Consider the following 12,699-nt stretch of genomic DNA (forward strand, 5'->3'; position numbering starts at 1 on the left):
GTGCAATCTTTATAAGCCATATTTATGCACTGATGTTTTATTTATTATCAATGAAATTTTTGTGGAAGCACACTGATATTAACTTGGTTGGGTAACAGCTGTACAACCCCCTCCAGATCTGCTAAATGCAATTATATTGCCTTGAGGTTGCTGAAGAAAACCTCAAGGCAATATAAATTTAATATATGATGCTACATACAGAACTGTACCACTTCCTCCTACCTCATAAAAACTTGCTTGTTGTTCACATGCTTCTCGGCTTTAGTTTACGGATCACATACCAGAGATGAAACAAAACCCCCTCAACAATATTCATATTCTATACCCTTTCTTCTGATCTTATGCGTGTTTGGTTACAGGGCATGAGAAGCAAGCCTGCAGATTCCTATCTCTGCATGCACCAAGACAGGACTGCAAAGCAGAGGCAGAGCAGAGGCACGGCATCAAATGCTGAGAGGCTTGTGCGCTTACAGGACAGAGAGAGGCTTATGTAAGAGCGCTCCAAAGACTGGGTAAGTAAAAGAAGAAACAGAGTTTAGTACTTTTTGAGAATTCAATCAATGGTCAAAATGTGGGTGAGTGCAAGAGGGCAAAGTAATAATCTACAGTACTGTGCAAATGTATTGATCCACCTCTCATTTTGCTTCTGATGAGCCAAACTTTCTTGTATTTTTTAAAAGTGGTCTGGAGCAATAGTTCTCCAGCCTTTTTGAAGGCCTTTCATAATTTATCTTTGGACGTTGGCTGCTTTTTTATTCATTTTCAGTTCAGACCTTGCACTTGATCGTTTTCAGATGAATGTTGTTTTTTGTTTGTTAAGCTACTTAACACTGACCTGTTAGCTGAAAACCTGGCATATCTCAGCATGGTGTGCAGCGAGAAGATGGAAGAAGCTGTTCTCAAAGACCGGGAACAGGGAGAAAAGGCTGAGGTACGCCAAATTAACATGGACTGGACAGAAAATCAGAGGCAACAGATCTTATAGAGTGGTGAATCAAAATGGTTTATTATTGTTATTTATTTATTTTCTAATTATTCTCTGTGGGGTTTTTTTTAAGCTTTTAAGGTTTTGAAGATGCAAAATTGAAACCTGCATTTGTAGAGCAAGTCTCTGGGTGTTTAGAGAAGTACCAACAGAACTAGTGCTATTTTAAAAATGTATTTTACAAGAGGGAGGCATCAAACCAAAAGACACAAATAGAAAACACTAGACAAAGAATGATTGGACAGGTTTGAGTCGAGTCGTTTCAGTCTTGAGAACATTGAGGGTTTTCTTGTGCGTTTCATTACGGTTTACTGTGCGAGCGTTTGAGCAGTGTAAAGGTGCACAGACTTGTGTCTATATACAACTAATATCGAAGAAAAGCACAAAAAATATAGGCAGATGTGGACAGATTCTACCTCGAATAAACAGACATGAACCCCCTTCCTTACTGTTTCCTGAATGAGTAATCACCTTCACTCTGCAAGTGGTGGATAAAAAGCATTCAGTTACATCTGCACTAAACAGTGAGGTACTTCACTAATATGGTCATTGTGCATCATACATAATTCTCATTCAAGAAAGGCTCTAATGTCATTCTTCACGCTCAAGTAGGGACAAATGATGTCAGAAATACTGTGAGAGCAAAGAATGGATAAAAGGTCAAATACAAAGCCTGACTGAAAACTGCATCTAATTAGACAAACGGTAAATTGGTTTTTCCATTTGAGTGAATACACATTAAAATGTACAAACCCCCCCCCAAAACTAAAAGGACAGGCTACGCTGAATTAGAAAAGACATTTTCATGCAGTACTAATCATCCATGTTGTCTGGCAATACATGAAGCATAGACACAACAGGCATGCAGACATGCACAGATCCGGTTATGAAAAAACAAACAAAATGAAAATCACACCTAGTCCACAAAACCTCTGTGCACTCATGCCAGCCCTGTACTCACTATCTATAAATAAAATCAGCCCTTGTGCCTTTCAGGGCCCTGTGGGGAATAAGAAAACAGTGTGCAATTCACAGGAGAATCTGGTGCACACAGCAAGAAGCTTCACACTTTGCTGAAAACACAGAGCTCAACTGAAAAACAGGCTCATACGACAATGGAAAATCAATGAAGCTGCCTAGGTAAGGGTTTCAAAAGGGATAAGAATTGGCCGATGTTCTGAGACAGGGGAGTCTAAAACAGTGTAATCGGACAAGAGTCACATCCACGTTAACACAACAGAACCGAAACCTGGCTCATCTCGTGGGAAAAGCAGATATGGGGGTCTATCAATTTCAGTCATAGACCCTACTAAAATTCACAAATTCCTATTTTGACTAAAATACATATTTTTTTTAAATTCATACATATATTCCTTTTTCCTTGTTTTGGATACTGTTAAGAAATTTCAGCATATAAATATTCATTATCAGTAGGTAAGACCTACGAATTTTAGCACCAAAGCTTCCTTGGTTCAGCTTGAAGTCTGCTTGAAGTTCAGTTTGCTGAAATGTTATCTTGAAACAAATGGGTCTTGTGACCAACAAGCTCTTCTTTTTGGTGTTTCAAATACTGACAGGCAGACAGATCAAGATATTCAGAAGCCCCCCAAAATTCTTAATTTCCACCTGAGACTAACCTGAATTTTGTGGTCAATCTATGTGGACTCTATGATCTAACCGCTGTCACCAGCTATGCACATGTGGACTGTTTCAACAGCGATGAGTTGTTGTCTTTCTCGGGAGGTACACATCATGTTACGACGTAGGGTTATGACCTACCTAAAGCATAGAATTAACACAGACCCAATCAGTCAAAATCAAGTTCATTTTTATTCGGTTGTGAAGCGATAGGTCCTTAATTTCGCACATAAATAATGTCTACTTGGTGACTCACTACTCAGTTAAGCTGATGTCATCTTACGTAAGCACAATACTGCTTCCAAACTTAATCTGCACAAAAATAATAAATTATGAAATGTCAAGTACTCATGGTCTCTATATTAAAGCTGGACGTAGCCCCCACATCATCAGCCAGTAGTTTGTCGACTACAGTTTTGAGGCATCATGTCTGGCAACACAACCACTGCCATATTGTTTTTGGAGCCAGAAATGACCATACTGCTTTGTTCATTGTTTATCAAGAAAAAACTGGGCCAAATTAAAACATACCAGTTTGCCCTGCTTGACTTTTATTGTTTAATCTATGCTGACAGTCTCCTGCAATTTGCTGCACTCTTCCTGGATATATTCACCTTTCTGTACAAAAACTGTAAAATGTTATTACTTTTATAGTTAAATAAATATTTAATATATTACTAAATATTCACTATTAGTTGAAAAGTGGTGGATATTTTTTTAAACCATTCCTTTTGCCAATAATAATAATAATTATAATAATAACAATAAAACACTATAAAAATCACACATTATTGTCAAACTGCACATAAATGATCAAAATAGTGATAAAAAATAAAAGTACCTTCCCAAATTAGGTTATATCTGCCAATATTAATGCTGAAGATGATCAAGGTTTTTTATTGAGCTACTTTTAAATACTTTTCTGTTTAATTTCTAGTAATGCACCCTATTCTATAAAATCACATTTCTTTATTAGCTACCCTGCAAGGATTACATATCTCTGAAAAACAGGTCAGAAAAACAGGCCATGACTTTGAAAAGTGTAGTAAATATATTCATAATAAATAAAAGGACAGCTGAAATAAAAGGCTTCGGGCTGTGGGACATGGGTAACTGTTTATATCTTCAGGGGGATTAAAAATATTCAGAAAAATGAAGACAGTGTGTTGGCAAAACAGCTGGTTAGTTTGTACGCTCATTTTACAAAAGTCACTTCTAAGAGATGCTAATTTAATAGTGCTGGTTGACATTAACTTGCATGTTTTATTAAATTAGATTTGATTTCTTTTCTCCATCATCGAAGCTTTCTTTGCTAATGCGCTAAAAGAATTATTACACTCCATCTCCTCTACATCACATATGTTGGCCAAGATAGTTGGCAAGATAACCACAGAAGCTAGTTTACTTACTAATGCTAGCTCTGTTTCCACAAACGTACATATAGTAACTGATCTCAGTGCAGTGAAAGCATAGACAGTGGCAGCTTTATTGTGACTTCACAGACCATGCACAAACAACAAGAAAGAAGCTACTGGCCTCTCAGCTTGGCAAGCTCATGCCTCTGTTAATGAGAAACTGAAATGCCCATGAAAGACACCCTACGGATTGGAATCAATGTCAAACCTGCTTTCTGTGACAATAGACAGTTGTGGCAACATGATGACAGTAATGTAAAGGATGAATGCAAAGAGGTAAGATGCTTTATGATAAAACACAGTTTAAAAGGAGAGGGATTGCTTTCACTTTGTTATGTTTGAATTAATGTCAATCTTTACATTCCACTGGACAAGCACAGCTTGCCTTGCTTGTCCTGACACAACTCCACTACTATACTGGGCTCAAGAGGGTGGAGAGCTAATTTTTAGTTAAAGCTAGTCAGCTTGGTTTGTCATATTGATACAAATACCTGCTCATTATTCCTAGCCTAAACTATATAGTCTTTCCCTCAGTAAAAAAAACAAAAAACAAACCTGACCTCACACTTTTTGATCAGTCTCTTAGTACAATTAACCTCACAGCAAGCCACATTATTTGTATCCATATCAAAAACAAAAGGTTCTGTTCAGTGACTTAAATAACCACAGCACTTTCTCAGTATTCAAACAATTAGTGCTTAAATACAGTTAAACAGCTTATATTAAAAAAAAGATACCCAGCCCATACAGTTGTCATAAAGTGGGAAATTAACTAATCTTATGAGTTTATATTTGACTTTACATCAAAGCTCTTTTGCTCATGTGTTTTTAGTTTTAAAGAGAGGAGTGTAATGAACGCTGCTTTATCAATTAAAACTTAAATCTGAAGGACCAGACTTGCTAACCTCCTTTCAAAACAAGAATCGCAGCTCCATACACTGGATTTATATGTGCACATGACATATTTGCGTGTGTGTGTGTGTGTGTGTGTGTGTGTGTGTGTGTAGAGTTGATGTTTTTCTCAGTTTGATTACAACAAACAGTTTTTCCTCTCAGGGTTTCCCAGGTGCTAAAACATCTGGATACGTACAGTTATTTCTAACCACTTCTAACAATTTCTCCACAGCGCTAATCAAAATCCTTTGTATCCGCTCCTGTACCCACAGGGCCTGATCTCACACTGGCTGTGAATCAGCCTGGCTCAAGACCAACTGCATTTACTGTGGAGACAGCTACTGGCACTTAAAGTTATTGTTAGCTTTAAAAGGGGCAAAGTTAGATTTACTGAACCTGCTGTAAAGAACCTCAAAAGCCTCACTGGGTCTTAGAATGCTGCACGGTTCTTTGTCGAATGAGATTCATGAAACAAATTTATATATAGAACGCTGTTTTGCACCAGAATTCATATAAACATGTCATAATGATATGCTATAAGAATTAATTTAGAGTGTTTTTCAATTGATAATCCATCCATCCATCTTGCTCTATCCAGGTGTGGGTCAAGGGGGCAACAGTATAAGCAGAGATGCCCAGACCTCCTTGTGGCCAGGCATGGCTGCAGGGTGGGCCCCAAGTAACTATTTCCTGGCAGGGTAGCCATGTACCTCTATTTTCTATGATATCATCACTCTTAGTCTGTCTTCTCACCCCCAGGAACAATTTGCCTTGGAAGACCCTACCAGGGGTAAACTGCCCCTAACAACATATCTCCTCTGATCATGCATAATCATGCGTGGTTGATATTTTAATTCTAACCAAATCACGACTTAAATCACCTCAGAGAAAAACCAAACAACTCCAAAAAACAGTAAATGGGATCTTTACTAACTTTGTCGTCTACCTTCAGGACACTGGCAGTATCCCATAAAGAGCTCTTTATTGGTCGTTTTTGGGATATTAGGTGTTTCCTGCAGCAAGTTTGGCAAACAGACTCCCAAACTAGGTGTGGGAAATGCAGAAGAAGGTCACTTAGAAATCGAGGCAGGCAGGGATTGCTGGCAACTGGAAGGAAAATGGCTGTTTTAAAGCCCCAAGTGTTGTTAAGCAGGCATTAGTCACACCTGTATGAAGACTTCTGAATTGTGATGCACTTATTCCATTTTGTAAACAACTGAATCTTCCAAGAAAATTGAAATTAATCACCCTCTTAACTCTTTAGCAAATTTGTCTTTGTGACACCTGTTCCCTTCAGCTGTGGCTATTGTACCACTGTAGGAAGCAGCTGTAGCCTGGCACGATGAAAGGCTATTTCTTTTTTTTTCTTCTTCTACTCAATTACAGCCCACCTAGGCCTCTGGTAACCAGCCAAGACACCCCACAGTGCACCAGTACTCTATCTAAACTCTGAACAAGCAGACCCTCTCTCCCAAAACAGTTGGAGGCGATCAAGATGCACTCCGTGTGCATTGCCTCAGAGCTTTGGATGCTTACAGCCTCGCGGAGAATCTGGTGAGCGATAAGCACCGACTCATGCCAGAACAAAGCATGACTAGATAGATTAATGGTTTTCTGATAAGCCGCTATCATCATTCATAGCATTAATGCATCAGTAGCAGTCTATTTTAACATCAGACAGCATGTGCAGTGGGAATAACAGACTGAGAGTTGGGCTAGTGATGATAATTTACTGTTCGTCTGGATAGCCTTTAATGGAGAGTTTGGCTCCAGCGTTACAGACGATTTATCCACAATCATTTCTGTATGCCATGGTGAAATAATAAAAGAAGCAACTGAGAGTGTGCCCACAGTTCTGCTGCACTGTAGCCAGACAAATGGCATGACAGACTAAAAACAGACAGGTGAGAACAGGTAGCAAAGGTAAACCTGCCAGTGTTTTGGAGCAAAAGAATACAACATCACATCTCAATAAGAACTGTCAGAGTCTACTCCAAGTGCTTCCACCATTCTGCATATTTAATTCACTGACATCAACGAGGGATCTGATGTTTTTGTGCAGGCCAACGAGTTTCTGTTCATTAAAAATGAAGTGAATGGATAACAGGTGCAGGCAAGATTGCTACTGGGTGGTCCTGAAATGCCTGACTGGAGACGTGCATGTTTTTAAGATAAGGATTTAGGGCGCAGACAGTGCAGGATAGGAAGGGAGAAAGCACAAAAAATATATACAGTACACAGAAAAATCCAGTTTTAAACACTGAGCTATTTCTGACAAGTACATGCTGCCATATTTGACTGAGGCTAACAATGAAGAGCATCCTTCGGTATAAAGTTGAATTGCTGACTCTTTATTGTCATCAATTTCTAGACACATATATATGTTCATATTACTTCAACAGAAATAAAGGACCAGAACACTTTCATGGCCGTGTGATTTCATGGACGCTATTATTTTTTACAAGGTAAGTTGAGAATAAAATGGAATCCACTGTTGATCTGCTTTCATAGCATAAAAGTGGATCTGCAATGCACAAAATTACAGCAGACTCCCATCATTTAGTACACTGTCTATACATAATGCTGTGAAAAAGTATTTGGCTCTTTCCTGATCTTTCCTTGGGGGATATTTATCAGATTTAAATGTTTTAGATCATCAAACAAATTTTAGTCTTAGAAAAAGATAACCTGAGTAAATACAAAATGAAGTTTTTAGATGATTATTTCATTCATTAAGAGATAAAAGCTATTCAAACCTGCTTGGCCCTGTGTGAAAAAAGTAATTGCGCGCTAAACCTAATAACTGATTGTGCCATCCTTGGCAACAAGAACTGCAATCATGTGTTTGTGATAGCTGCCAATGAGTCTTTCACATCACTGTGGAGGAATGTTGGCCCACTCTTCTTTGCAGTGTTGTTTTAATTCAGCCACACTGAAGGATTTTCAAATATAAATGACTTGTTCAAGGTCACGCCAAAGATCAGATCAGACTTTGACTCGGTCACTCCATAACCTTCATTTGTTTTGTTTTTTAAAGCCATTCAGAGGTGGACTTACTGGTGTGTTCTAGATCATTTTCCTGCTACATAACCCGAATGTGTTTGAGATTCAGGGGACAGATTGATGGTCCGACATTCTTCTTCAGGATTTTTGTGGAAGAAAGCAAATTTCTTGGTTCCATCAATTATGGCAAGTCATTCTGAAACAGCAAAGCAGCCCCAGACCATCACACTACCACTACCATGTTTGACTGTTGGTATGATGCTCTTTTTATAAGATGCTGTGCTAGTTTTATGCCAGATGTAACGGGACTCAAACCTTCCAAAAAAGTTCCAGCTTTCGTCTTGTCAGTTCATAGAATATTTCCCCCAAAGTCTTGGATATCATCAAGATGGTTTTTGTAAAATGTGAGATGAGTCTTTGCAAGCTTTTTCATCAGCAGTGAGCTTTTTCATCAGCAGTGGTCTTCTCCTTGAAAATCTCCCATGGATGTTTGCCCAGTCTCTTTCTTATTGTTGAATCATGAACTCTGACCTTAACTGAGACAAGTGACTCCTGCATTTCTATAGATGTTCTGAGTTCTTTTGTGACCTTCTGGATAAGTGGCTGATGTACTCTTGGGAGTGATTTAGGTTGGACGGCGACTCCTGGGAAGGTTCACCGCCGTTCCAAGTTTTCTCCATTTGTGTATAATGGCTGTGACCGTGTTCGGTGGAGTCCCAAAGCCTTAGAAATGGCTATGCAACCATTTCCACAGTGACTGATGTCAATGACTTGTTTCTCACCTGTTCTGGAGTTTCTTTAGATTGTAGCATGGCATGTTGATTTTAGACTGCTTCACTTTGTCAGACAAGTCCTATTTAGGGTATTTCTTAATTCAACAGGTCTGGCAGTAATCAAGCCTGGGTGTGGTGAGAAAACTTGAACTCAGCTTTCAATATGTGGTTAATCACAGTTAATTAATAGTGTAACAAGATGGGGCAATTACTTCAGTAGGATTATGTTTGGATAGCTTTTTTCCCTTAAAAATTGCCTTTCGTATGTACTCGAGTTGTCTTTGTCTGATATAAAAATGTGAGAAATGTAAGTGTAACCCTTAATCGATTGTCATTTAAGCTAAAAAGTGACAAATTCTTCATAAAATTGAGAAAATGACAAAAGTTGTTCATGTTTGAGGTAATGTAACAAATCTGCACCCAGTTACCATGATTGTCTTCCCTGTTCCCATGTTTGTCTTATAGTTTTTTCCAGGATTTGGTGCATTAGTGGAATGAAATGTTGAGTGCACCTGTCAGATTAAAGGATTGAAGGTATCCCATTCTATTATTTGTTGACTGTATCTGTTAAATCTTTCTGCCTCGGATGCCAAATAGATTGAAGGGTGGGAGCCGTTTTTATTGGAAGTGAAAGAGCCTCTTATCCTGATCCTGCTTTTAAAAACCTGCAAAAGAATAAATATAAAATATTTACGGTGCATTTTCTGCAGCGTATGTATTCAGTGTGTTTTCGTTGGGGGAGGTTTGGTGTGCATCTGTGTGCATTTCCGTACATGCCAAAGCAAGAGTGAAGGAGCTCCTCTTTCATGTTGTGCTGCTTTGATTATTGCTTTCCAGTGTTGGATTAATATTCAGCATTCGGCTCTCGGAGGACTGTGCAAGTCAGTTTGCGTAATCTCAATACCTATAACTGTGTCATTGGCAGTCATTTATACATTAACCAAAATATTCCCAGGGACTGAACTGCTCCAGTTTTTGTCTTTTTTTAACTCAAAGACCATCATGGGGCAACTATTAAGAAAAAACCCCAGCACTATTTGGTTGCGAAATTTGTATTTCAGCTGTGGACGTTTACAGTTTTAATTACTGAGAAACCCTAATAAAAGAATTTTCCATTTATTCCCGCACCCTGAAGCAAGACTGGTGAGTGGATAGAGTCATCAAATTCCCAGTGATACGTGCTCCATCCAGAGACTGCAGTTGCTACAGCAGCAAGCTGAAATCAAAGCGGTTTCTACTGGCGATTCCCTCTGGATGTTCACTGGTTACTTTCTCTGATGTTTTCTCCTGTCATCATCATCATTAACAAAGACACTGCCACGCACATGGGCGGAAAGACTTCCCAAAATCAAGAGCACATCTGTATGCCTGTATGCATTCACGCATATGCACTAACACACTGAGACAATCACCCTCGAGAATAATGATCATGAAAGCGATTCAGTGTGTAAAAGTAGGGGCCGTTTGTGTTGCACAGCAGCTTTGATGTTAAATTAAGGGAAAAGGGGGAGCAGAGAAAGTGACATCTTTATATTAGAAGCTCTATCGTTGAGCAAACTGTTTATATCTTGGGATACTCCTCAAATTCCTGTCATGTTTGTGAAAAGTGATGTTTCTGCATAGATAATCACGAAGTGCCGAATTCATAATGACATCGCTGCTGTAACAAAAATTCTGCATCAAATATGGAGCCACGACCAGTGAGTTATAATCCCACCATAATTCTGACTTAATCTTTCCATGCCCACAATTTCATTACTTCCCTAAGTACAGTTCCAGAGGAAGCACTCTTTAAGTAATCACAGTCAAACTAATCCGTCCCCGAGAGGAGATGCTGACAGTTTTCACACACGTTCACGTCCTCTCCGGAGACCCAAGACCCGTGTTTTAAGGAGGAGGATCAGAAATGACACCGCAATCTCTCTGGGAAAGGTTATTACTTCGAAAGGCTCATCTTTTCTTCCAGAACAGATAAGCCATTGTTCTCACAACAGATGCTCAAGCTGAAGCAAACCGCTCACATTTCAGATCCAATAGTGATACCTATCATTCAGTGCAGTTACCACATAGGATCAATTAAAACCCAATTAACAGGAGTCATATGGAACCTAATCCAACTGCACTATTGCTCAAATCCTGTTGGGATCATTACTAATCATTTCAAAGAGAAGCAAAGGAAGGCAAAACTATGGCTATGCAGCCCCAGACATGGCAATATATCACAGTGCTCTGAGAGCTTTAATCAATCCCTGCAGCCCAGTTTAGTGTGTTTAGTAGGTGAAAATGCTCATCAATCAATCACTGCTGGCTCTGCTCTAATTGCTAAATTCCCATGTTTGTGAAATCTCTCGGAACACGTCTGGTAGCACATCTGGGGCAACCAGTAGTCAGGTCAGTGTGATGGAATAGGTTTATGCCTCTGTGCAAGTGGGGCTGAAACTTAATTGCTTAGAATGAGCAAAGGGCTCATAAGCGAAAAGTAGGAAGAACAGCAGTCGATACACTATGGACTGTGCTTGCAAATGTGGCTTTTTTTTCTTGGGTTCTATTGTGGAAGTTTACTGAATCAATAGTTATAAAATCACCCAAATTCAATATAATAAACAATACCATGTTTTGTCACTTATATATATTTCCCATTTCTTTCTAGTATAAAAGCCCTACTGTGTAAAATAGACCTTATAGTGCTTAATTTTTTATGTATTTTTCACATTTTGAAACATTTGTATGTGTTAAAACACCCAGCACCAAGTTTCTGTGCTTTAACCGCTTCGAAAGTGTGTGATAATAACTATTAGGGTACACTTCCGAAATGTGGAGTGCGTGTTTCCCCATCAGCGCATCTCATACCGCATTACAGCGCATCTCCCAATCAACACTTACATCTCTGAAGCGATTCCAGTGCTTGATCTTGCGGCTGTACTGTGAAATGGTGGACAGCCACTGCTCGTCTTCCATGAAATTCCCCGTCTTTTCCGCCTCTTTGACGCTCTTCACTTCGGTTTGAAGGGTTGACCCCGCTAGCATCACCAGCGGGACGAGAAGGCACACGATATCCGTATTTCCCACCATGGTAGCGGACAAACAAAAACACCTCGCGCACACCGACTGTCGGCAGCAGGAGGAGGATACCGAGGCTGGACTGAAAGTACCACCTGATTAGCCTATAGGATGCGCCTTCTGCTCGAGGAGAGAGAGAGGGAGAGGGGGAGAGGGAGGGAGAGGGAGATTTTCAGGGTGTGTTTCCGTGAACACGCCACACATTTATTTGCATGTTCCTGGGTGCTGTTGGTGTTTACAAGCCACGAATTCAAATGTCACGTGACGCCATTCATTGACCCCTCTCCGCTCTGGGCTTTTTCAGGTGGGACACTTTTGTTTGGTTTGTGGGGCAGGCTAAATAAAGGCTATAATAATGTATTATTGACTCGCCAGTTAATTCTTTTAGGATTGTGAGGGGAAACATATTTAGATCACCTTTATTACTGATGAGATAAGTAAAACCTTCCACCTGAAAGGCTGGGATTAGGCAGGTTTTAGTTTTTATTTGAGAAATTTTGGCATCGGGATAGTCGTAGATTGGATTTCCTGATAATTCCAGCTCATGTCTATGTAAAAAAAAAAAGCCTTCAGTCAGTAAAAAGCCCACTCTGACACACACTCAGCCAGCAGTTCTGCTGCAGCACGGTAAGATGCCTTTTTCATTAAAATTTCACCGCAACAGGGAAACCCTTTGCGACCCTTTATCTGCAAAAGAGCTATGCAAATGTACTTAGCGATGTTAGTTTGGAAAAAGAATACCAACTGGGTCCACTTAGAGCTTTTTCCAGAGGCTTCAATCATATCACACGACTTTCATCAATGAATGCAGCTCTCTCTTGGTCGTCATGGAGATTAATCACTTGGCAGGGATGTTTTTGTTTTATTTACAGTTTATTAATTTCATATTAATCAAACTTGTCAGGTATCAACAGCAGCTATTAGGCGATTC

At 39.5% G+C, this 12,699-nt stretch overlaps 1 protein-coding gene across 2 annotated transcripts in view; it reads right to left on the reverse strand.

The window, feature by feature from the left end:
* spock2 (SPARC (osteonectin), cwcv and kazal like domains proteoglycan 2) overlaps window positions 1-11,894 on the reverse strand; it is a 42,289-nt gene extending 30,395 nt beyond the window's left edge. Inside the window, exon 1 of one of the 2 annotated variants that reach the window (XM_019367060.2) lies at window positions 11,592-11,894. In XM_019367060.2, the coding sequence (XP_019222605.1) occupies window positions 11,592-11,780 (189 nt within the window). In that variant the 5' untranslated portion in view covers window positions 11,781-11,894. The remainder of the gene's footprint in view (window positions 1-11,591) is intronic. The other variant, XM_003451949.5, reaches the window with a different exon arrangement.
* Window positions 11,895-12,699: the final 805 nt, after the last annotated feature.

Source organism: Oreochromis niloticus, linkage group LG13 (genome assembly GCF_001858045.2).
Source record: "Oreochromis niloticus isolate F11D_XX linkage group LG13, O_niloticus_UMD_NMBU, whole genome shotgun sequence".
Classification (NCBI taxonomy): Eukaryota; Metazoa; Chordata; class Actinopteri; order Cichliformes; family Cichlidae; genus Oreochromis; species Oreochromis niloticus.